The sequence below is a fragment of the Mustela erminea genome, chromosome 7, assembly GCF_009829155.1.
Source record: "Mustela erminea isolate mMusErm1 chromosome 7, mMusErm1.Pri, whole genome shotgun sequence".
NCBI lineage: Eukaryota > Metazoa > Chordata > Mammalia > Carnivora > Mustelidae > Mustela > Mustela erminea.
This window is the reverse complement of record NC_045620.1, coordinates 15,912,962-15,937,595: the sequence shown is the minus strand read 5'-3', so window position 1 is coordinate 15,937,595 and position 24,634 is coordinate 15,912,962. Positions and strand designations below refer to the sequence as shown.

The 24,634-nt window shown below is 52.1% G+C and overlaps 1 protein-coding gene across 8 annotated transcripts in view; it reads left to right on the top strand.

Moving 5' to 3' along the window:
- Nucleotides 1-24,634, top strand: part of TOX2 (TOX high mobility group box family member 2) — a 129,806-nt gene that overhangs the window by 13,211 nt on the left and 91,961 nt on the right. The window contains exons 1-2 of one of the 8 annotated variants that reach the window (XM_032350591.1): nucleotides 12,471-14,448; nucleotides 14,605-14,721. The exons of 6 other annotated variants lie outside the window; for them this stretch is intronic. In XM_032350591.1, the coding sequence (XP_032206482.1) occupies nucleotides 14,242-14,448; nucleotides 14,605-14,721 (324 nt within the window). In that variant the 5' untranslated portion in view covers nucleotides 12,471-14,241. Of the gene's footprint in view, nucleotides 1-12,470; nucleotides 14,449-14,604; nucleotides 14,722-24,634 lie in introns of those variants that run through there. One more of the 8 variants, XM_032350594.1, reaches the window with a different exon arrangement.

The following is a 24,634-nucleotide window of genomic DNA, read 5'->3' as shown; positions in this document are numbered from 1 at the left end:
ATCTTTTTAGGCTGAGGGGCTTTGCGTGAGCTATTCCCTTTGTCTGGAATGTTCTTCCCTTCCTTCTCCACCCAGCTGGCTCCTGCTCAGTTTTCTGTGCCTTCTCAAAGACTGCGACCTCCTAATCATGGCGCTTATCCCATCATTCTCCGTCACAGCCTCTAGTGTATTTTCCCCACTTTGCTCGATGCATCTATGTGACGATTTGAGTGTCTGTTCCACCTTTCAGACCACTGGGACTTGTTTTCTTTACCACCGATCCCCAGCACCTTAGTGTGGTGTCTCTGTAGTAGGTGCTCACTAAAAAGATGTTGGAAGAATGGATGAATCAGTGTGGAGGTTATATTTTCCAGAGATGGCCACTCTAACGTATCCTAGGCTGTGTTTCTGAGAGTAAATCACGTTGTCTCTGGGCCTTCCTTGTCTTATTTGTACATTGTTGTCAGGACGATTAACCATATAAATGTGAAAGGCCATGTCTGGTGCCTGCAAGTGTCTTGTTCTTACATTTTTATTTACTTATTTATTTAAGTAATCTTTACAGCCCACATGGGGCTTGAACTCACGACCCCATGATCAGGAGTTGCATGCTCTACGGACTGAGCCAGCCAGGTGCCCAGGCCTGCAGGTGTTCACAAATCTGAATTCCCGCTGTAACCAAATGTCACCGTCCCCTGCAGCTGAGCCCAAGGGAGAGAGCTGAAGTGGATTTTAATCAGTGTTTGGCTTCTGGGGCAATGGCTGGCAGACCTCAGCCCCCTGTTTTGTCCACCTCCCGTCTCCCTGCTGGTGGTGACCTTGCTGTTTTCAGGAGGGAGGTGTCACTCTCAGTTGCCCGTGTTGGGGTATCTGGGGCACAGTCGGTCTGGCCTTCAGAGATAACAAAATCTCCAGCTCGTGGGAACACTTCTGTTGAGCAAGCAGGATTTTTCTGGTGACTTCTCTCCCGGAGTTATGACCCCTTTCTTTGTATTAAACTGTAAATTATGAAGATTATGTTACTTGCCAAAAAGTTTAGAGCATGGGGGAGCGCCCCTGCATACTCTCCCAGTATGCAGACTCAAGAACAGTGTTGATTTGGGTATTTTTCTTTCTAAAGATTCCGTGCTGCAAACTGTTTACCCGACCTGGGTCCCCCAGAAACCCCTTACCCGTCTTGTCTTTTCTCGTCTCACAGTGTGTAATAGGCCCGTTCCTTATGTTTACTGTTCATGCCGCACCCCTGTCACTGGATTACCGGCTTCAGGAAGGCAGGGGTCGATGGGAGAACCGTGTGCTGCTCTGCGTCTGGTTTGAGCGTTGCCCCCTACCTGGCACACTCTGACACACGAGGCTTTTAACTCTCTCCTCCAGTGCCACCCCCTTGGCGAGGCCTTCACTGCTGTCCCCTCCGAGGCTGTCATTGCCTCTCCGGCACCTGGATCATCTCAGGCTCCCTGAGAGCTTTGGGGCTCTCTGTCCCTGGGAGGTCTTGAAGGCTGTGTCCAGGAGCTTGGCTTTTGTCCCAAGGGCCGTGGGAGCATTTTTAGAAGAATCTTGGCGACTGTCTTGGGGGAAAACATTGGATGGGGGGCAAGCGTGGGTGCAGGACGACAGACGGAGGTGATGATATGGTTTAGGAGAGAATCCATGATGGCTTGCTGTCCTGTCCAACACGATAGCCACCAGCCACGTGTGGCTATTTCAATTTAGTATCAAGCCCAATAAAATCAAACTTACTTCCTCAGTCACACTAGCCATATTTCCAGCCCTCTATAGCCACTGGGCTGTGCAGATAAAGAACATTCCCACCATTGTGGAAAGACCCAGGCTGCTGGCTATGGGCCAAGGCAGAACCCCTGGGTCCAAAGGGGTGAGCATTTCTATGGCTCTTGATTCAGGTTGTCTTGCCATTTTCCAGAAGGGTCACCCATGTTCTCCTGCAGCACGAGAAAGTGTCCGTTTTGTCACACCCTCCTGATGTGGCTTATTGTTTTTTGAAGAACCTTCAGTTGTATCTGTGCCTCTTGTCAAACCTGCCTTCACTTAATGTCTAACATGTGGACCGTGAGGTCTTTGTGATCAGGGAATTATATGTATATTAATGCAGATTTCAATAAAAAGAGTTATGTTTGCCATTGTGGTATGGTCTGACGCTGTTTAAATGCCTTTGGTAATATCTTCAATCAGATGGCAAATAGAAAACAGGAAAGTTAGTAATAAAAAATGAATTAGGACGATTAGCAAAAGGTGAACCGCTTCCCTCCTCAGGCAACAGGCAGCGTTGACCGAGCTTTGCAGGGTGCTTCTGTCCAAACACACGTCTGGATTATCACAGTCTCCGGGGCCGGCCCCGGGGTCCGTTCAGCACATAGGACTTGGTTATTGCCTTTAGTTTTGCAAAGGTCATGGACATCCCCGTAGAGGGACTCTCAGGGGCTCACACCAGGATGAGGGACTCCTGCCCTGGGCTGGCTGGAGAGGAGCCTCTGAAGAGGCGTTTCTGATTCAGGGCAGCCAGCAATTTCTTCTTCCAAGGCAGAGACATCTGCCTCCTTGCTCTCCCTTCGTATGTCCCTCGGGGCCCTGGGGAATTCTAACCACCCCTCTTTCTAGCATCTTCTCCAGGCGTGCCCTTGGGGAACCCCTGTCTGGTGTTGGGGGTGGAGTCTCCTCAAGAAGGGGTAGAGGCAAAGGCTTTAATTGGCTAATGTGGATGCCGGACTAGTTCCAAAGAGAAGCAGAATTCTGGTGACGAAGTAAGGTGTGTGGGGTTGGAGCTCAAGCCAGAAGGATGTGGAACTTGCCCTCACCAGAGTATGGGCCACGGGGATGACACACTGGTGGTCGGGGTGCTGGCTCGCCTCTGCAGTGAATAATCAGGGTTGGATAATGCTCACATTAGCTGTAAGATTGCTGCTACAGATGGACACATTTTGTTACTGCCATGTTGGCTGGACGGTCCCCACAGTTGGTCGGTGACTACCGACCTTAAGCCAGAGCTTCTCAAATTTTAACGTGCGTGCAAATCACACAGGGCCTTGTTAAAATGCAGGTTCTGATTCCCGAGACCTGGAATGGGGCCAGAAAGTTTGCAGGTCTAACGAGGTCTGGGAGATGCTGAGCCGCTGGTCAGTGGACCACAATTTGAGAAACGAAGTCTTTGTGTCAGGCTGAGCCTCCTAGAAGCCGAGCCCGAGACAAGGATGCTTGTGAAAGAGTGCTCTCCCGAGAAGGGGCATGGGGGCGCTGGGACAGGGCTGGGGGAGGAGGTGAGCAAGGAGGGGGTCTCGGCTGGAGACCTGCTTCAGCCCGATCCCACGAGGAGCCCTGGAGGGGCAGCAGTACTCCAGAGCTGGTCCCATCTTGAGGCCAGGGCTGGGGGTGGCCTTTTGCACACCCTTGTCAGTCAGTCACAGGCCATGGGCTTCCTCAGGGAGCTTTCCTCAGAGAGCGTTGAGGCAGAGGTGCCATGCTTCCTGGGCTTTTCTCCCATCAGCCAAGGGGATTTCTGCCGAGGAGGGGGCATGAGCACTCACAGCCTCGGGGATGGATGCACAGCCTGGAGAGGGGGATCTGGGTGGGACCCCTCAGCATGCACACACGGTAGCCTTGTCTGAGAATAGCCTTGAGAATGTGGAAGGGGAGGGAGGACTGTTGACTCTTGTTTGAACTCTGCTGGGTGACCTTGGGTAAGCCACTTCCGCTCTCTGGGCACTCTTGATGCTGCAGCCTCCCATGGTTTTGGTCATGATCGGTCCTCGGTCCTTATCCCTACGTCGTGATGGAGCGTGCAGGTAGGGATGGGTGGGTAGGTGGGGGTCTGCATAGGTAAGACAACTCTTACTTCGAGCCCAAGGAGGGGGAGGAGAGAGGGAGCAGAGAGAAGAGAAGGGGTGTGGGGGGGGAGGAAGAGACGGGATGAGAGAGAGGGAGAGAGAGAGAAGGAGAGAGAGAGTGGGGGGCGGGAGAAGGATAGAGAAGGGGGAGGGGGAGGGAGAGAGACAGGATCCCTGGGACCGGCAGTGTTCAGGGAGGGCTTCCTGGCAGAAGAACGCATTTAGCTAGGATTTCCAAGAAGGTTCAGGATGGGGACATATAGAGGAACGGAGAACAGAAGAACCATTAATTTCGTGTCTATCATGGGATAGTGTTTTACTTATGTTATTTATTTAATCTTCACAACCACACTTGGAGTAGAAGCTGATCCTGCTGTGCAGATAAACTGAGGTGCCAGAAGTCCGGTGACGGGGCCGTGGTCACACTGGGACCGGAAGCCAGACCTGTTTGCAAGGGCCCCCATTCTCGACCTCCATGACCTCCTCCAGCAGGGGTGTGTGTGGCCAAGGCCAAGGGACGGGTGGTGTGGGGATCTGGGGCATAGCTGTCCGGATGGGTACAGGCTGGTGTGGAAGGCGAGGCAAAGCCTGCAGTTTGGGAAGGACGCTGACTGCCAGGCTATGAAGTTTGGGTCCTCCCCGGAGGGCTTTGTGGGCGGGTGTGATCCCTGCAAGGGGAGTAATCCAGTGTTGCACCCCTCTGCTCTGGGACTCTTCCCGCCCCCACCCTGGGGCCTCTTCCCCATATGTCTGTCTTCCCTGATCAGCTTCTTCAGGGGATGTGTGTGTGTGTGTGTGTGTGTGCACGTGTGCATGTGCGCTAGGGTGGGGGGTTGGAGTCCATCCTGGACCCTTTCTGTAGACCATGTTCTTGGCATTTGGGGTCCTTGGGGCAGAGGGGCTTCTACTTTTGGTGTAAGTGCTTTGTAGCACAGAGGCTCTGGAATCACACTGCTGTCCAGCAACCTCAGTGTAGGCGAGAGCTGGTGGTCTTGCCATCGCGCTGACCCCACCTCGCTGCCTCCCTCTCTCCTGCATGCGGGGACCGTGGAGGTGAACAGAGGAAGACCACAGACAGGTATCCCAGAGGAAGCTGGCAGGGGGCCTGGGTGTGTCAAGACTTAGAGGCCGAAGATTCTGGTCTGAATCCTCTTCAGCCTTCTCTACTGTCTTCTCCATGGCCCGAGTTTTCTCCCCCAGTCAAAGCTGGCAACATCCAGCTCTTTCTCCTTCTTTAAGTGAACCGCTCTCTCTTTCTCTCTCATGACGTTATGTAAGCCACAGTCACAACCTGGTACCTGGCACAAGATGCTGATAGCAAACCTGGAAACCGTCACTGTCAAGTGGGGGTGGCGGGGCTAAGGGGGAAATGGGAGAGGTACGCGTGAGGCTGGGGTGGCGAGGAGGAGGAGCTGCTATTTATTGAATACCTACTATGTGCCAGGTGTCCGCATACTGTTTTCCTCAACCCGCACAAGAGTCCTGCAAGTTGCATATCATTCTTACCACATCACAGACACCTGATACCTGGTCAGGTGACTCCAGAAGCTCAGAGAGGTTGAGAAACTTGTCTAAGGTCACACAGCCTACAGGTAGCAGAGTGAATCAGGAACCGGAATCTGTCTATCTCTGAAGTCGTGATCTTTATTCTGCAACATTTGTCTTCCCACGTGCAGAGAGTCTTTGGCTTCCTTTGGGGGGGACAAGGGGATGGTTTCACATGTGTTCCCTGTTGAGACTCAAACCATCCTAGAAGACTTGCCATAGGATGTGTTGTTCCCACTGCAGACAGAGGTGAGTGCCTGCCTTGTCCAGGCTGAAGCCAAAGTCCGAGGACAGTAGGGTTCAAACCCAGTGGCCTGAGCCTTCCCCTCCAGCTGCTTTGCCCCTCCCGAGAGGCTTGCATTCTCCTGAACTTGAGGTTGTATAGACCAGACCCTTGTTCTTTTGCTGTGAGCGTCTCATGGCCCATGGTCTTCTGTTAGCTCCTGCTTGTTGCTGTGCTAACAAGTCACCCGGAATTAGTTGTTTAAAGCAACTGCCGTGTTATTTAGCTGACATGCTGTGGCTCGGCTGGAGGGCTCTCTGGGCTGGGCTGGCTGGTCTCTGCAGGGCCCCCTCCTGCCTTTGTGGTCACGTGGCTGGTTCCCGGACAGCTGGATGGCCTCGCTCACCAGTGTGGCACTTGGCAGGCTGCTGGCTGGGAGCTGGCTGATTGCTGGCCCGGCTTTCCCCCAAACCTCTTCTTCCAGCAACTGGCAGGCTCCTTCACTTAGTGTTTCGGGGCTCCTGGCACCTCAAGAGTGAGGTGCTCTAGTGCACCCATGCTTCTCAAGCTTTTCCTCGTGGCCCATTTGTCGCTGTCTCAGTGGCCAGGTAAAGTCATGTGGCTAAGCCCAGCTTCAAGGAGGGAAGAAAAAGATCCCATCTCTTGAGAAGAGGAACGGTGACATCACCGTGCAGCGGGCACACGTGTAGAAACAGGAGGACCCCATGGTCATCTTTGTAATCGGCCATGGCTGACAAGAAACATCTATGGAGCACCTGCTCTGTGCTAGGCCCTGTGGTGGGATTTCCAGGGTGAACAAGAGACATGTAATGACATAATGAAACACAGAATGTGGACATAACAGAGCTGGTTAGCAGAGTGGCATAGGTGCTGCGAGGCCAGGAAACAGAGGGTCGGAGGGAACTTCCGGAGCTGTAGGAAGACAGGTCACTATGCAGGGCAAGGGAGGCAGTCTAGGTGGAGCAACATGTGCAAAGGCCCTGTGGAAGGAGAGGCTTGGCACATTCGAGCACCCATTGAAATGCCAGTTCCCTTTAAGTGTCAGCGTGCTTGGTCTGAGAAAGGAACTTTTGGTTCATAGGTGTCCCCTGAGCAGTGCCCATGTGACCCAGTCTTAGGAGGGAGGTGGGGAAAGACCTTTCCACGAGCAGGTTATACACAGGATGGCTGGGCTTGGTGGGCTTTGGGACGAGGGAGAGACTGACACTCATGTGGGCATCCAGGAGATCCTTGGGGAAGAGGAGGGAGTTGAGCTTTAGAAAGTATGAGGCGGCACTGAGGGAGAGGTCAGATATGTAGGATTGAGGGGTGGGCCTGGGGTGCTGGGTTAAGTAAGGGTTTGGATTTAGTACTGTTGGCCAGTAATCTTTGAACTATGAACCGGGGATGTTGTCAGATCCGGCGTGGGGACCTGAGCGTCCAGACCCCTGGGGAACCACCTGCTTACTCCCATGAGCTGCCTCTGCTTCAGGCAGGCTCCCAAAGGCATCTCAGGGGTTGCCACTTTAGAAAAGGCCTGAGGTCTCTGGGAGCCAGAGTAATGATCGTAAATGAGCCAGCACAGAATTGGAAAAATAGGACAAGCCAGGCAAATCCGAGTTTGAATCCCTGCTCCTTGTGGCTTCGCCATGAAACTCCGGGCAGGTGCCATTAGCCTCAGGCCTTGGTATTCTCATCTGAAAACAGGATCTGCCCCCATCCACCCTGGGTCAGGTGGCGAGGGGCCTGTGGGACTGAGGTAATCTGAGAGCCTCTCTCCTGGGCCTGCGGGCTCCTGCCTGGGCGCAGCCCAGGACAGTGCAGGGGCTCAGAGGACAGCAAGCGCTCCTCTTTACCAGGCCGCAGAACAAACCGAAACCATGGTAACCAGGATGCATCACATGGGCCAGCAGCCCATCCTGCAGCCGGCTGGGAGACGCAGATGCCCCACCAGCGGTGGGACAAGCCGTGGAGTCTCTCCTACCCCTCCCTCCCTGCCCGAGGTATCCTTGGCAGTTCTAGCAAGATCAGTCCCGACTTTGGGTTTCTAGTCCACCTCACATTTCGTTATTTAATTTTATTTTTCAGTCTTGTCCCAGAAAGCATGTCCCGAGTGAGCTAAGTTGGAGCAAACCTCCCTGCCTTCCCCCGTCATCTCTCGATCGATGGCCTGGGGGGAGTTGCCAGGATGCGGCTGGAGGCAGGCACCGAAACAGCAACCTCCCCTGGGAGGGAGAGCACGGGGCTGGTGGGCTCTGCATCTCCACAGACACCCAGCAAGAGGTGGCATCAATAGCCCACTTTGCAGAGAAGCTCGTGCTTACCCAGGGGTCACAGCTAGTAAGTGGCAGAGCTGGGATTTGAACCTGGATCTTCACGCTTCACAGTTCATTTCCATACTGTCTCTGGCTGAACTGGAGGCTCAGACATCAGTGTGGCTAGGAGGAGTGTGTTTGTCAGCTCCCCGTGTGGGCCCAGCCGGGTCGCAACACCTGCCCCATCACACGGGTCCAGGATGGTTGTGGTGGAGGGGCAGCGGTGGTGGCCTTGGAGACCCCAAAACTTTCTGCCCAGCAAACTCCTTGTGTACCTCTGGCCGGAGTAGTCTTGTATCCTCACTTTTAGAAGCATGGCTTCGCCTTGGCTGGACACTGAGATGGGGGCTTCCTGGAGCCCCTGGCTTCTCCCTCTACAGCAGCAGCCATCCAGACCTGATAGTCAAAGTCCAGGCTTGGAGGAACATTTTCTCCCTCAGAACCTCGTCTCCTGATCTGTAAAACGAGGGATTTAGGGACTCAGTCACCAACACTGTAGTGAGCAGAAACTCACTCCCCGTCCGCTTACTAGCTGTGCATATCCAACAAGTTATTTACCTTCTCTGTGCCTTAGTTTCCTTCTCTGTAAAATGGGGGTAATAATTGCATCTGCCTAACAGGGCTGTCTTGAGAAGCCGTGTGCGTAAATGCAGGAAACAGTCCCGGGGACAGAGCATGTGCTCCTCTTAGTGTCACCTCCTGTTGGGAAGGGAGTGTGGATATGGAAGGACCTGTTCCCCATTGTTGTTCTTGGCAGGAAGCAATGTGCAGGACCTGCTTTTGGTTGAGGAGGGGAAGCAGCAGCTGGGGTCAGCCAGCACCGCTGGGCCCGCTGGGGGGCCTTGGGACACTGCCTAACCTCTCGGAGTCTCACTTTTAGTGCTTGTTTGTTTATTTTTGGTTATTCAGTGGCAAGAACACATAGGAAGATATAGAGGTATATGTAATACCTACAAAATTAAAGCCAAGGAAAACATAAATAGAATGAATTCTAGGTGAAAAATGAAAATGAAAAAAGCAGATATGTTGGCCTGGGGCTCTGCAGTTATTGAAATTGGCCTGCAAAGCTGGCTCTGGGCTTCCTGGCAGATGAGTGAAAAGGGAAATAGGTTTACTGGATGATTTCTTTGACCAGGGGGAAGAGGCTTGGCAGCTCCTCACGAGAAGACAGCCTTGACTGGCATTTGGAACTGAAGGCAATTCCTCTCACCAGCCTCATGGAAGGTCTCAGACCTCAGTTTCCCCAAGTATAAGACTAGGGGCCATGCCCCTGCTCCCTTGCTGCTCTGGCCGCTTGTGGGGATTACATGGGTACAGAGTACCTGGTGTGTGCCTGGCCAGTAGTGGGCGCTCAGAGGGCACAGCCCTCACCCATCTGCTCCTGCCCATACCTGGACCAAAGCTGTGGTCTGCACAAAATCAGGCCAAACAAGCCTGGCATCACCTGAGGGGACAGTTGTGCCGTTGGAACCCAGTCAGGAGTCATGTGTGTGGCGGCAGCTGCTTCATAATGGACAGACACCAAGGCCAGTAGGGCATTGTGACAAAACGAGGCTGAAGCGTGGTGTCGCACCTAGCCCCACAAAAGCACGCAGTGCTGTGGGAGGCTGTATGAGGGCCATTTGGTGAGACTCTGAGCAGTAAGACATGACTGGGAGTTCTGGCGGGGCTGTGGGAGGCACTGACGGAAGAGGAAGGCAGGCAGGACCCTGGCCATGCCTGGGTGCACAGTGCGACCCCACGGTGACCGGCATTCTGGGCGACCAGGCGCGTGGGACTACGCAGCCCCAACTTCCAGGTGGATGGAGGATCCAGAAAGACCCCCGAGAGGCACAAAGCGGCTTTAATCACTTCCCTTGGGCGGGATTTACTTAACAGCAGCTCAGAGCTTCTCAGCACTTACAGGTGCTGACGGGGGCATCACAATATTGTGAAATTAAGCAGGGAGCCGACTTCATTACAGCTTACCTGGCAAGGAAGCGGCCGCCTTAGTTAGCAGCGATGGTTGGATGTGACAGAGCTAAAATTGAACTTGGCAATTACACTCCGGAGAGGTTCTCTGCGCTGTAAAAGGAAGTACATGGAAATCAACCCTGGTAATCACAGGGTTTACAATTAGTCAGTTACTACTAAGGTTGCTCTGTCAGCATATGTCCTTCAGGGTGATGCGGGGGAAGGGGTGGAAAGGGTTTCAACTGACTCTTTGAGTTACCGTGGGTTCGCCTGCATTGGCTTTTTCTTGTTCGTTTGTTTGTTTACATTTGTTCCAGAACAGAAGTTTGAGAGACCCTGAGTTCATGTTCTGGTGCAGGGTGGCCATTTGATAATGGACCATTTTAAAGTCCCTTTTAAAAAATCTTTATTTGGGCGCCTGGGTGACTCAGTGGGTTAAGCCGCTGCCTTCGGCTCAGGTCATGATCTCAGGGTCCTGGGATCGAGTCCCGCATCGGGTTCTCCGCTCCGCGGGGAGCCTGCTTCCTCCTCTCTCTCTCTCTGCCTGCCTCTCTGCCTACTTGTGATCTCTCTGTGTCAAATGAATAAATAAAATCTTTAAAAAAAAAAATAAAAATAAAAAAATAAAAAATAAAAAATCTTTATTTGCCTGAACTCGCACCTCTGTCTCATTTTCGGGTTTCCTCCCGGCTTGTGAGGGTGTTTTCCCAAAGAGCTTTACGTACCTCTTGGGATATTGTACATGAAGAGCTTGGCTTTTTGTTGACTCCTTGTCCCAGAGGAAGGAGTGAGGTTTCCTCTGGAAACCTTTTAGAAACTTAAAGGTTTCTAAAGCACCTTCATGGCATTATTTTTATTAAGCCATGACTAGACTATTTCAACAACCTCAGAATCTTGTCCCCGTTTTGCAGATGAAGGCCATGGGTGTGCGCATTCGGCTGCTGGCACAGAGAGAGTCCGATGGGAAGAAAGAGCTTGTACAGCTTTCCCCGACGTCGGCCTGGGGTGTGTGTGCACTGACCCTCTTGAAGGGGGAGATGGAAACTCAAGTCAGCTTACAGCTTTGAGCCTTAGTCGATTCAGCCCTAAACTGAGACCTTGTGCTTGGCAGGATTAAGTGAGATAATCCAGGCACCGCAGAAGCTCAGCACAGGTCGCTGTGGTTACTAATAGTGATGTTTATTGTACACTCCTTTCGTGGCAGGCGTGGGACCAGACCCTTTCCATGAGGGACGGCCGCTTTGCACAAAGACCCTGCAAGGCAGTCTTAAGTAAATGTGGGCTCAGAGAGGGTATAACTGTCCAGATCTTCTGAGTGAGTAAGGGGTAGTGCCAGGATTCAGACTCAGGCAGTCTGGTCCCCAGAGCCTGGTCCTCGTCCCTGCCCCCACCCTGGGAACAGTTGAACGTCCAGAAAACAAGGAAGCCTGGAAGAGCTGCCCCTGTGGCCGAGAAAGAAGCATTCAAACAGAAATATCTTTCCCAAAAGGCTTCGGCTCTTCACATGAAGCTGAGTCATCTCTCTTTGTTTGGAACCATAACCATCGAGCTGCCTCAGAATGCCCCAAATTAAAAAAAAAAAAAAAAAAAAAAAAAAAAAAACTAAACTAAACTTAAAAATGCTGAGTTCCCTCAAGGTGCAGTGGCCCCTCCCTGGCTTGACCCCAGAAGGAGCCGACTGAGTAGAGGGTCTGTAGAGCTGGACCCCCCTCCACCCTGCACTGGGTACCTTGGCCCAAATGTTTATTGGGGCGGGCACTCTCAGGGTGAGTGAGTCCAGGTCGGGAAGCTGTTCTGTGACCACGTACCGGGGGACGGCATCGTCACAAACCCAGAATTCCTCTTTCTGGCTCTCGAGTGGCAGAATTAAGCCCAGAATCTTCTGGACCCAGGCTCAGCTCTCAGATCCCCCTTCCCACCCATGGGAGTTCAGTGTTTGGTGGAGAGGGCAGGGACTTTCTGCACCTGCCCCGTGTCACCCCACCTCTGCCTCTCAACATGTTTCCTCCCTTCTGTATACCCCACTACCCCTCCTTCTATCCCCAGTTCGGATGACACCTTTTCTGGGAAGCCCCCCTCAGCCGGTGACCCTGCAGCCCTTAACCAGGAGCAGTGTCTCCCTTATGTACTAGTTTCTCACGTACATGTGTAAGCTGAGCTGTCTTCGAGGGCAAGGACAGTGTCCTGATCACAGATGGCCCTTCTGTCTGGAACCCTGCCCTGCTTAGAGTAGGGACTAGGCAGAGGGAACAGAGAATCCTGTTGAGTCAATGAATTAATAAATGATAATCAAAGGCTTTTCACCTCCACGCTTTCTTCGTAGCAATCAGTTACATCTTTTGCCTATCGGAGTCTCTGGTTTCCAGTTAGAAAGTTCAACATCCAACAAGCAAGGTGGGCTTCTTTCCATATCAAGAGAATGCAGATCATTTGTCATGGCTGCATAGTATTCCACTGCATGGCGAGTTGTGATCTATTTAACTAATACCTATCAATGGCTTTTATTCTGTTTTCCAAAGCACCAACAGCATGACATTTAAAGATTTTTATTTATTTGAGAGAGAGAGAGAGGCAGATAGGAGGGCGAGGGACAAGCAGACTCTGCGCTAAGCATGGAGCCTGACACGGGGCTTGATCACATGACCCGAAGATCATGGTCTGGGCTGAAACCAAGAGTCAGATGCTCACCTGACTGAGCAACCCAGGCCACCCCTCAATGGATTTTATTCTTGTTTCCATTTTCTTATGAACAATGTTGCAATGAAGAAATAAATGTCTGTGTCCTAATGAATTGGGGCCTAGAACGTCCTTTCCCATCTTAAGCCTATAGAAGCACGCATGGATAGGCTTTTCTAGCACCCTCCCAGCTTTGTGTGTGTGTTTCCAGATCTTCAGTATGTCTGAAATTTCCATCTTTCTATCATCGTACAGAATCTATATCCCTTCTTCCTCACAAAAGCTCCGTGTGCGGGGATTTGGGCCTTGGCTCTACGGATCGTGTGTATTTCTATCTGTTGAGCATCTGCCGTGGTGTCGGGCCCTCTGCTAGGAACCAAGACCCAGAGATGAGCAAGGCTCCAGAGGGTCCTGGTCATCAGGGAGCTCACAGCCTGGGGAGGAAGATGAATGATGAACAGAAACGAAAACCATCGAAACAAATAGGCAGAAATCGCTGGCAGGAGTGGTGTGCTATGAGGAGAGTAATTCAGTGCAGGTGACTCAAAGGATCCCTCTCTGGGGAGGAAGGAGATCTCCAAGCAGGATGTGAAGTTTGTGAAGTCAGTTGTGTGAGGGTCTGGGCGAGCGCAATCCAGGCAGAGGGAACAGCATGGGAGGGGTGCAGAGGCACGGGCACAAGACTCTTCCTCTCTGGAGCCCATTCTGATCCCTCCACCCCTCCTCATGCAGAGGGCTGGGTGTCGGTCCCCTTTGTCAACATTTGTTACCCAGGTCCTTCTCCTCCTCACTTAGTTTGCTATTGTATAAGTATTCGACAATGAGATGATTCGCAGAACTCCTGTCACTGATTCCTGGACGTGCTCAGCTCTGTGAGCCTTCCTCAGCAGCCTCGGATGTTTCTGAAACATTTAATTTCCAAAGTGAACCAAACTGAAATTGGTTTAACAGCGCCTGGCACAGTATATGGCACTTAATAGGTACCGTCGTCCCTGTTTTATAGATGAAGAAACCAAGGCTCAGAGAAGGTAACCGTTCCAGCAGGCACAGGCAGGATTTGAACCCAGTTCTGTCTTATTCCAGCGTCCACATTCTTCAGGGAGCCCTAAGTTAAACTGCACCTGTGTGAAAGCTACCAGGACTACAGGGGGTCGATAGTGCCTCCGGCCAGCCCTGTCCCAACCTGACCCAACCTTGGCGTGGGTGACCTTGGCCCTTGGTCTGCTGGTGTCAGAGGAGTGGAAGGAACCAGGGAGACTTTTATGTTTTTGTTTTAAATTCCAAAAGTCATACATGCTTGTGGAAGAGAAAAAAAGAAGAAAAGAAAAGAAGACAAAGAAAAGTAGCAAATGAAAATACCCTCTTCTCCTACTCTGCAAGGTGTCCACCCTTCACAGTTTTGCATCTTTGACAGTGCCCGTCCAAACACACACACACACACACACACACACAACTGTTTTTATAAAAATGGGATCACATCCTTGACTTTTTCTCCCAACCATTCCCAAGTCAGCACCTGCAGACCTTCCTCATTCCATCATATTCCACAGAATGGCTACATTTTAATCTATTTACCCCTAGACATTGAGCCTGGCCCTCCTGGCCCTCGGTCTTGTCTGTAACGAGCAACATCTGTGGGCATGCACCGTGCACACCAGAACGGGGGTGTCTGTAGGACGGATGCTGCTCAGGAGTCTGATTGCCAGATGAAATGGCATGCAACGTTCCCATGTTGACAGGTGCTGCCAGGCTGCCTTCCAGAAGCCTTTCCAGCTCAATACCTGCTCCCAAGGCAGTGTGCGTGAGAGGCGAAGGCTGCCTCCCCTTCCGCTCTGCGAGACCTGGTGTGGAGACCGCTGCCAGGAGCTCCGCGCACTCAGGCCCAGATTGGGATAGGAGATGGATTTTGATAAAAGAGGTTAAATAACAGGTTTTTCCATTTCACCTTATAGGAATGGGATGGGGGGCGGGGGTGCTGGGCCTCCAGCCAATAGAGGACCAAGACTTGTCAGGAGGGCTTATAAAGCTTGCTATTTCTGGCATTTTTTCTCTTTCTCTGCTGATTATGCAGCAGAATCGCACAGAGGCTGTCGCGGGCGCGTTCTCTCGCTGCCAGGGCTTCTGTGGAATGAGACTCGGGCTCCTTCTACTTGCAAGACGCTGGTGCATTGCAGGTGTGTTTCAGCAGAAGGTAAGCAGCGGGTGCCGCCACCTCCTGCGGTGGAGGTGGTCAGGCTGTCGCTGCGGAGTGCAGACAGACGGTGCCTGGCCGGGGCGGGGGTGGGGGGGTGCGGTGGCAGGCCGGGACCTGGACTGGTGCTTGTCACCTTGTGGAATGAAGATGTCCTGGAGGGCCCAGGAGGCCTGTGGTTGGCAGCTCCTTCTTGAAAAGGAATTTTGAAAGTGGCTGGGATTGGCCCCTGGAGGGGCAGGTCTTGGCACCCTGAGCATCATAGGTGCCCAGCTTATTCCGGAAGCATTTGTCCCTCATCCATCCATCCATCCATCCATCCAGCACCCCCTGCAGTGGGCCTGGCCACGTGTGGTTGGGAGGGTCTGCCCAGTTCAGACCAGAAACAAGGATAGGGTAGTTCAGGGTATGGCAAGAGCCCAGAAGATACCCAGGATGAGGAGCGGGAAGGGCTTTTCAAGGCAGCGAGGAGGGGGGAGGAGTGGCTGGGGCTGCGAGGAACAAAGTTGGAGCTGCCTCCTTCCTTTGGATTTTGGAGTTTGTGGAACCAATGAAACTTCCTCCCCAAATTTGCAAGGATCACCTTTTCCTTTTGACCATTAAGAATCTTGGAAAAACACCCAGCTGGGATCTCCAGTTGCCCTCCTGTTGTAAAAGCCAGGCCAGCCAAAGAGGAAGGAGCACGTTGTCACAGACTGAAGGGCAAACACATACACACATAGCAGGTGACAGAGATTCTGACAGAAACCGAACATTGATGGCATGTTCTAGCTGCCGCTGGGGAGATGGTCTTTGTGGAGGGAGTTGGCTGAGTTGGGGGTGGGGCTGGTTGCAAGTGACTGGGGGGCTGCACCCTGCTGAGCTGGAGGCCTGACCTCTTCTGGTGCTCTGATTCATCACGGTCATTGTTGAAAAACTGGCTTTGTGCACCTGTGTCCCAGAAACGGAAACCACCCTCAAATGCCTGCTTTGCCTTGCTGGAAATGTCCCGGGTGACCTAAGAGAGACCCAAGAAACAGGAGTTTCTGTGGCCCCTGTGTGATCTCCACCTTCTGCATACTGGATCAAAGGCAAGAAGCCACAAGCCCTTGGTCTCCTGGGGAAGGCTTTGGAGCCAATCAGCCGCTAAGGAAATGGCCATCGAGAGCCTCCTGTGTTCCAGAGGCTGGGTTAGGTCCTCAGCTCTGCTACAAATACAGTCTGCCACATAAAGCAAAGTTTCTTGAGCCTTGCGAGTCTCAGTCTCCTTATCCGTAAAATGGGGACACGGATACTTCCTTCCCTGCATTGCGGTGATTGTGTATGTACGTGCCCACACACGCCGCCTAGTAATTTGCCTTATATGCGGTAGGACCTCCATAAATGTTGAGTGAGTGAATCAAAAAATGCTCCAGACCCTTAGCTCTACTTTGGAGAACTTCATGGCTAACACCGTGTGTGTGTGTCTGTATGTGTGCACGTGCACAGACGTGCCCGTGTGGGCATAGGACTGGGGAACTTTCCCCCTTGTGCTGATAGCTAGACTGTGTTCTGGTTCCCTTCTCAGGGAGCTTGGATTCAGAGCCGCATTCTGCCACCTAGCCCTGTCTGGTACCCATTTCTCTGTGTCTCTGATTATATCCATGGACTCCTGACTGGGAGAGGAGTTAATTACAGGGACTTTATGGCTGTCTTGAAGCAGAACTGACTCTTATTTTTAACGCTTCTTGAAGAGCTTTCTGAATACTAGCATTGTATTGGTGGGGTCTCAGGACAGCAGCCAGCCAGTAAGCCAGGGCTAGCTGAGAGCCCAGGATCAGAGAAATGCTTTGGAAGGGAGGTAGGGGTGGTCCAAGAAGGGAGGATGTGGCTGGAGTATCACCGTCCCTGAATCCCCCTGGGCCTGGAGAACAGGAGCTGAACCCAGACTTAGAGTCCTGGTTCTGCCTTCTGTTTGCTGTGTGGTTTCTGGCAGGTCAGTTTACCTCTCTGAGCCAGTTTCCTTACTTATAAAATGGCAAATTATTAGAATTAAATGGGACTGGATATCTAAGGCACTGTGTGGTGCTCAGTGATTAAAAATACTTTCCCCTCTTAGGGAAGGGTCCTGGGAGCCCTTGACTGGGGCGCAGGGTATCTGCTGCCTCATAGAGTCTGACACGCAGCAGACACCTAATGAATATTTATGGAGAGGATGAAGGGCCCAGGGAATGGGAAGCCAGAGTTCTGTGTTTATATTCTTGCGTGTAATTGCTTTGTGGTCGTGGGTAAGTTTCTTTGCCTTCTTTAAGTCTCTGATTCCCTTAGAAAAATAGTTGAGGCTGGTCCTACTAACCCCTACTCTTCATTCCACGTTGGAAATCAGGGCTGTATGTGGGACCTTCGGCGGACGGGGAGCTTCAGCTTTGGAATTAACTTCCCTTCTGTGATTAGTGGCACCCGTGATGACTGTCTCCCTCCTGCTGCCTCCTGCGTTCGCAAACCAGTAATTAATGAAACGGGGAGCCGAGGCAGGGGTGCGAGGTTTCCTGAGGCGGCGACTGGAGCACAGTTGACGCCCCCTCTGTGACCCCTGCTGTGACCGCCTCAGGGGGTCCGAGGGCTGTCCGGGAGTCACCATCTTTGTCCAGCCAGGGGGCCTGGCAAGTACTCACATGTGTGGATCACAAAGGAAGCCCTGAAATACCGTAGATGGGAAGAGATTTCTCCAGCTTCTCCCAGACCCTGGGGGGACATTTTCCAGGGAGGGTGTGGGGGCCTCCTGCTTTTGGGTCTCTGTTGAAATGGCCATTGATACAGGAATCAGGTGGGCCTAGATTTGCAGGCTTCCCTCTCTTGATTTCTGGCTGAGACTTTAGGCCACATACTCCTTCTCTCTGGGTCTTACTTGCTGGGCAGAACAATTGAGGCCATGGGGGCAGCAGCCTCTTATGAATGGGGGAATGGCATAGAAAAGCCGCTTTGGTTTGCACATCCTTGCCCTAGAGGGCAAATCTGAAGGAGACGGTGACTCTAAATGGTCCCTGTCTTGATTCATTGGCTCCCACCCCCCAGACACACCCTCCCTTGTCATGCCCATCTTGGTAAACACTGGGACTGCCCACTCCTCGGCTTACATCATGCCCGGCCCTTCTCTCGGCCTCACTCTCGGCCCTGACGGCTGCACCTGCAGGGTACAGCACCCCCTCCCCACGTCACTACTACCTGCCTGATTGCTTGGGTGATCCAGGAGCCTCCCGCTCAGGCCTCCCTGTCTCCACCTCCCGTGGAGAGTTGGCTCTCCGCACACAGCTAGCAGGATCTCTGTGAACCACTCTCCTGCTGAAAGCCTTTTGTTGGATGGTTGCTTGTAACCTGTTGGATCTGTTCTGATACCCTTAATGTGACCACTTGGGGGGCTGGGGCACCTGTCTGATCTCCTTTTTTGCAATCAGCAAGCTAGCTTCTGCCTCCTCCCTCCCAGGCAGAATCACCACTTTCTGAACACCCCCCCACCACCACCACTAACCACCTGTGGTGCTTCTGGATTTTATACATGCAGACCTTTTTGTCCAGAATGTTTCCTTTACCCCTTGAACTCCTGCTCATTCTCGCAGATGGAGCTGTGGCCTCACTGCTTTCCAGAGACTTGCTCTGATTGCTGACTCCTCCCTCCCCCAGCGGTCTGGGCCAGGGACCCTTCCCTGCAACCGCCCCACCGCAGTCCTCCGCATCAGTGCTGTGATGCTCTGAGTGGACGGACGCCGGGTGTGACGCCGGGTGTGATGCACCTTTACGCTCATGCTCTCTGGAAGGACAGATACCACAGAGCAGCTGCTTGGGAAACATCAGTTTAGGTGCCAAAGCCAATAACTCCTTACTCATTAAGGGCTTTCTGACCTTAGAATCCTCAGCCTGTGGTTGGATCCGGCTGGTCACCCTGGATAAGCCATCTAACCTCTCTGATGTTGGAGGATCTTGAGGACAGACAAGGGAACACACACAACAGATTTCCTCTTCTTTCCCACCTGCTGGACAGTAAATATCCCCAAAGACACTTGGAACATTTAAATGGCTGAGCAGAGCAAACCCAAAGAGGGGCCAGGCCCAGCGGCCCCCAGTGCCGTGCACAGAGGAGCCCGCACAGAACCTCAAACACAAGCAAAAATAGCACCCATTGAGGCAACCTGCATTGCAGAAGCCACAGGAAGAAGCCGCAGGCCGAGCGGATGTCAGCCGCTCTGAGGCCCCACGGAGGCTCAGATGTGTCGAGCTGTTGCAGCCCTCATGCCTGCCCTTACTGGCTCCTCTGACCACAGCCATCAGATAAGGCTGTGGAAAAAAGGCTGGCTTCCTCTCTCTGGGGAGGAGTAATCTCAGTGCCATCTGTGGGGCACACTCCATCCTCTGCCGCTTCTCTGGTTTCTCTCCACACCTCCCCCCACCAACAACCCCCTTGCTCTCTCTGCCCGCCCTACTGGTCTTCACCCGCATAGCCGGACCTTCGGGCCTTTGCACGGGCTGTTTCTCCGCCCATCCCCCATACTGGCCTGGCTTAGTCTCTTCCCTCTTTCCAGTTTGCCCAACCGCCCCTTTCTCAGTGAGGCCGGCCTTGACTACCCTGTTTCATTTCGCATACACTCCACCCTGGTGTTCCTGATTCATCTCACCTGCTCACCTTTTTCTCCTTTCCGTAATTTTTACAACCTTCTACATACTCTGTAAGTGGCTTACTTACCAGACTGAATGTTTGTTTTCTGTCTTCAAAGCAAGAGGCAGGCTCCAAGGATCTTTGGTCCCAGAAAAGTGCCTGGTGCCCCTGAGGAGCCAATAAATAGTCTTTCAGGAAATTAATGTATGAATGAGGGGATAAGAACTAGTCCAGCAATCAGAAGAGGGTCAGGCTGGATGTGTTTGGGTTCTTGTTTTATGTGCACATTCACTCACACTCCCACTCAACGCGTGTGCTCACACAGACGCCCTCAGCCATTTTTGGAGCCTCTCCATGTTCAAGACAGGGTTGGCCCGGAGTAGGTGCGCATCAAATGCTCATAGGAAGGAGGTGGTAGACTGACAGCAGGGCCAGTGGGAAGGAGGCCTTGTGCTTTAGGGAATGGACCTTGCTTGGCACATCTAGGAGTGGTTCAGCTGGCAGGAGAGAGAGGTCCCGTGGGAGATGATAAGGCATGGGGCTGGAGAAGGTGGCAGAAATCAGGTCAAGCGGGACCACAGAACCCAGGGAAAGAGGCGGGAGCCTTTGAAGGATTTTAACCAGGGGAATGATTTATGGATGATTTAGGACTGGGTTCTCCTGGTTTGTGATTGGGTAGGAAAACCAGTCTTTGTTCTAAGTCAGCTATATGCCAGACACCCTTGGCTGTGCTTTTTATGAGGTTTCTCATGAGCCCATGGTGGAGATGAGAAAATTGAGACTCAAGGGAAGGAGCCTCACAGAGTCCATCCTCGCCCTGTGACAGCCTGCGTCATCTTTTATAATGCAAATCAGAGCATGTTACTCCTTTTCAAGTACTTGCCAAGGGCTTCCCATTTGGGATAAAATCTAAATCCCTACTATGGCCCCAGGATTTCACCTGCTTCGGCCTGTGCTGACCATTCTAATCTCAACCTTGTTCCTCCTCTGTGCTCTCGCCACATTATTCCTCTCCCGTGTGACATTGACAGCTTTCTGCTTGCTCACCCCATGGACTTTGCACTTGATAATCCCTCTGCCCACAGGGCTTCTTGTGTGGCAGCCTCCTCCTCCTCCTCCTGTAAGGCTCTCCCAGTTTAACCCTAGAGAAAGATCTTTTCAAGTCTTTCCATTATCTATCTCTGTAGTTCACCTGTTTGCTTCATGGCATTTATCGTGATTGTAAGACATGTTTGTGTGTTTGTTGCCTGCCTCCTCCCGTGGGCTCTGAGGTCTGTGGGGGCGGGGACTGTGTCTGCGGAGGGCGCAGGGAGCTCTGGACCTGTGTGGCCTGGATAGCTGCATGCCCCTGGACCTGTGTGAGGAGACGAACACGCCCTCCACCCCTGCCCCAAGGAGGTGCTCCTTGATTGCCGCTGCACCTGAGATCTTGACCCCACTCCCAGTGCTGCCCACATTCCCCATAATGCTATATGCTCTGCCTGGCATTTCGATTGCCTGGAGAATCCATGAATACATGTGGAAAGATGTCAGCTCTGGGCTCAACTCTCAGCTCAGCCAACTAAGAGCTGTGAGACCTTGAGCAGTTTCCTTTACCTTTCTGAGCCTCGCTTTGCTCATCTGTAAAATGGGCACACCGAGGGACGGTCTGTCAACAAGGGCCCAACACCTATGTGCTCTAAACTCCCTTATCTGAAATCCAAAAAGCTCCGCCACCAAACGTTGATTTGTAAATATGCCGCAAACTCATTTGGTCCCAGAACCTGGTCTGAACTGACACAAATATCCCCGTAATTTTTACTTAACCCACTTATGTGTATATTTATAGAATTCACTGCAGGATTATGAATGTGTTTTACTGCACCTGTTGCTCCAGACCCCTACTGAAGGTACCGTGTGATTTGGATTCTTCAGAATCCAAACGAACTCCGAATTCTGAAATCCTGTGAGTTCTGGCTGAGGAGCTTGAACCTGTATATGAGAGCTGGCAGACCTTGGGGCATGGGAGGGCTTGGGGGGCCTCTGAAAGCTGTCACTGTGCCAGAAACCTCTTGTTTCCTCTTGGTTTCTTGGCAGCCAGTGTCTTTTTAGTTGCTTGGGGTTAAGTGGGGTTTTGTTTGCTCGGGGGCAGAGGTTATAGCTTGGGCAGGGTGAACTCAGGTGCTCAAACATTTCTGGTTTGAATTGAAAAGGGGAAATTTTTTCTTATGAATCATCAGAAAAAGAAATCAGGAGGAAGTGTGTGACCAAGGAGAGGAAATTAGGGTTTGCGAACTGCGTGAGTCACCCCCTTTCTGACTCCTGGGTGATCCCTTGCTCTTGGCAGTTTTCATTCATCTCCGAGACTCTCGGTTCCATAGTTTGGGAAACACGCTGGGGACTGCCGTGGTTTTCTTCTGGCTCCAGCCCCGCTTTCCTTTCTAGCCGTCAACATAAATGTCTCTTTTTGAATCTCTGCCACACCAGTTTACTTAGTATCGCTCCATCAAATGTTTCTTCTGTGTCCCGGCTCTGCGCAGAGTCCCGCTTCCTGGTCCCCACCCTGCTGATCGTCATAGCAGCTTCTGCCTGGCTTCCTGGACAAGCCTCAGTCTTACCTTTTCCAGTCCATTCTCTGTCCTGAGGCCAGAGGCCGGCTTTCTAAAATGCAGCTCCCACAGAGGGTTTCAGCTTCCGAGTGTAGCCCTGGAAGCCCCATCAGGAGGAGGTCCTGTTTGCCTGGCATTTCAGCACTCCCTGCCTCCCTGCTCGGTGCATGGGCCTCCTCTCCAGCTCCCCAACCTTGCTGGGGGCTGTTCCCATGCTTGCTCCCTTCCATCCGGTGCCTTCTCTCATCACCTGGCTAAGTATGCTCTTCCTGCCGGGAGAAGCCGTCTCTCTGTGCAGTCTTTTTTTTTTTTTTTTTTTTTAAATATTTTATTTATTTATTTGACAGACAGAGATCACAAGTAGGCAGAGAGGTAGGCAGAGGAAGAGAAGGGTAAGCAGGCTCCCCGCTGAGCAGAGAGCCCGATGCGGGGCTCGATGTGGGGCTTGATCCCAGGACCCTAGGATCAAGACCTGAGCCAAAGGCAGAGGCTTAACACACTGAGCCACCCAGGTACCCCTCTGTGCAGTCTTTTTACACAGCCGTCTACACTCCCATGAACTCTGGCTCCCAGTATGCCTATCATCTGCAATACAGTTCCTACCCTTGCCCCCCTCAGTACACCACAAGCTCAGGAGGACAAAGACTGTGTCCCACCCACTGCTGGTACCATCTCCAGCTCAGAACAGAAGACCGTTTTAAGCAAGACTAGGTGTACTGGAGACAAAGGGGCACCCCCTCAAAGTGGTGAGGGGGTGACTCCTGAGGCAGGAGACAGGGGTCTTGGATTTTCCACTACCCTGATCCCGGCTGGCTGTCTGCCTTGGGAGTGGCTGCCATATTGCTTTCCATTAGGCTGGAAACTGTTTTCTTTGTCAGGACTGGCGTGAAATATCCCTTTCATTATAGTAGGTGTGTTTCACGTACATTTCTCCCCTGTCATCGAATCAAATGTACATTTTCCCTGTATATTTGTTTCTTGGTAGATTGCCTCTTGCCTGGCTTTCCTGTTTGTGTCCTGTGTCCTTTTGTCTATTGGCATCTTGCTGTCTCTTTAATTTGACTGAAATGTTTCTACATCGTATATATTAACTGTCTCATAGTCGGTGCTGATATTTTCTTAGTCTGATGTCCTTTTCATTTTGGTTTTATTATGCTTCCTTCTACAGAAGATATTAATGCATATATATTTGAATCTGTCAATCTCCCTTCCTCTGTGATTGCTTCAAGGGCTGAGGAAGTTATCCTGCTGCCATAGATCTGATAAACATTCTGTTCTGTTTTCTGCTATTTCCCTATAACATGACTTTTTATATTTAACTCTTTAATCTGTTTAGAGTGCGTTTTGGTCTGTGGCTTGCACTGGGAATCTAGGTAAGTGTTCCTAAAGAGGAACAGGATAACCCCGTCATCCCCATTCTGTTTTTGTCTTTTTAAAAAAAAATAATTGGTCTTTGTCTCTTTGTTTCCAAAAAGAGAGACAAAATAGAATAGTTGTTATGAGGGTGAAACTTGGCCCAGTGAAGATTCTGGCTTTGCCACTTTCTGGCTGTGTGACCTGTGGGCAGTTGCTGAAATTGTACTATGCATTTTCTCCTCCGTAAAGTGGGTCAATATCTCCCTCAGAAGCTCGAGTGAATACTGTATGGAAAGCATGTCCCGCGTACCCGGCATATCGTTATGTGCACTCCTTCACCGTACGTGTTCATACAGAGCCGGGTCTAATTCTGCACTTTCTTTTCCATTGCACTGATTTTAAGTTCTTCTCTGATGTCACTGTCACACTCCTCTGGCTGTTGGCCACACGGAAAATTTTAGTCTCTGGCCAAACGAGGCACCCGCCATTACTCTTCTTTTAGGAACACTGCTGTAAAACTACCCCCCCAACCACCTTTTTTTTTAGTGCATGTTGATTCTTCCCACCCACTCTGCACTGCAGCCCCCCTCCATGGTTTATAGACATTCCACCCCAGTTGTGCACACATACCCCGGTTTTTCTTACCCTATGCTCACTCTGCTCCCTCTACCTAACCGATGTGCATCAACTGCTCTCACCTGGCTTATCTCCCCTTAGTGCCTTGTCACCCCCGGTGTAATCAAGTGCTGGGGCCCATATTCCCTCTGAACCCCAGGCTTCCCTGGAGATCATTCGTGTCCAGTTCTCAGAGCCTGGCACGTGGCTGGGTACAGCACAAGTACCCAGAAGAGAAGGTGGAAAAGGTGGGCTGGTCCCCATGACCTTCAGCTTTGATGGCAAGTGGGCTAACTCTGGCTTCTTTTGGACACCCAGGCTCAGGGGACCTAGCAGTGTGGCTGTGGTGACCCTCAGCATGCTGTTGCTGACCCCTGTGGGTCACCTCACAGCCCGGGCCTCAGTTTCCGCCGTGGGATAATGAGAAGGTCTCCGAGGCTCCCGACTTCTCTTACCCTGGGTGGCTCTGAAGTGAAGATGCGGTACAAGAACTCACTGGCCTGTGCTGAGCCTCACAGTGTAGGCTGTTCTCTCTCTCGGTTTTCTGGGGAAGAGGTCTGTTAGGACCAAGGTTCTTCCATTGGCCTCCCGGCCCCTGTGTGCAGGGTCCTCAGGGGGAGCCCAGACTTGGGGAGTAGAGGTTCGAGGATCAAGAACAGAGGGCTGGAGGGCGGGAATCCACCTCATGCAGTGAGGCGGCACACCCAACCTGCCGGTTCCATTCCCATTTCCGGGGGGGCGGGGT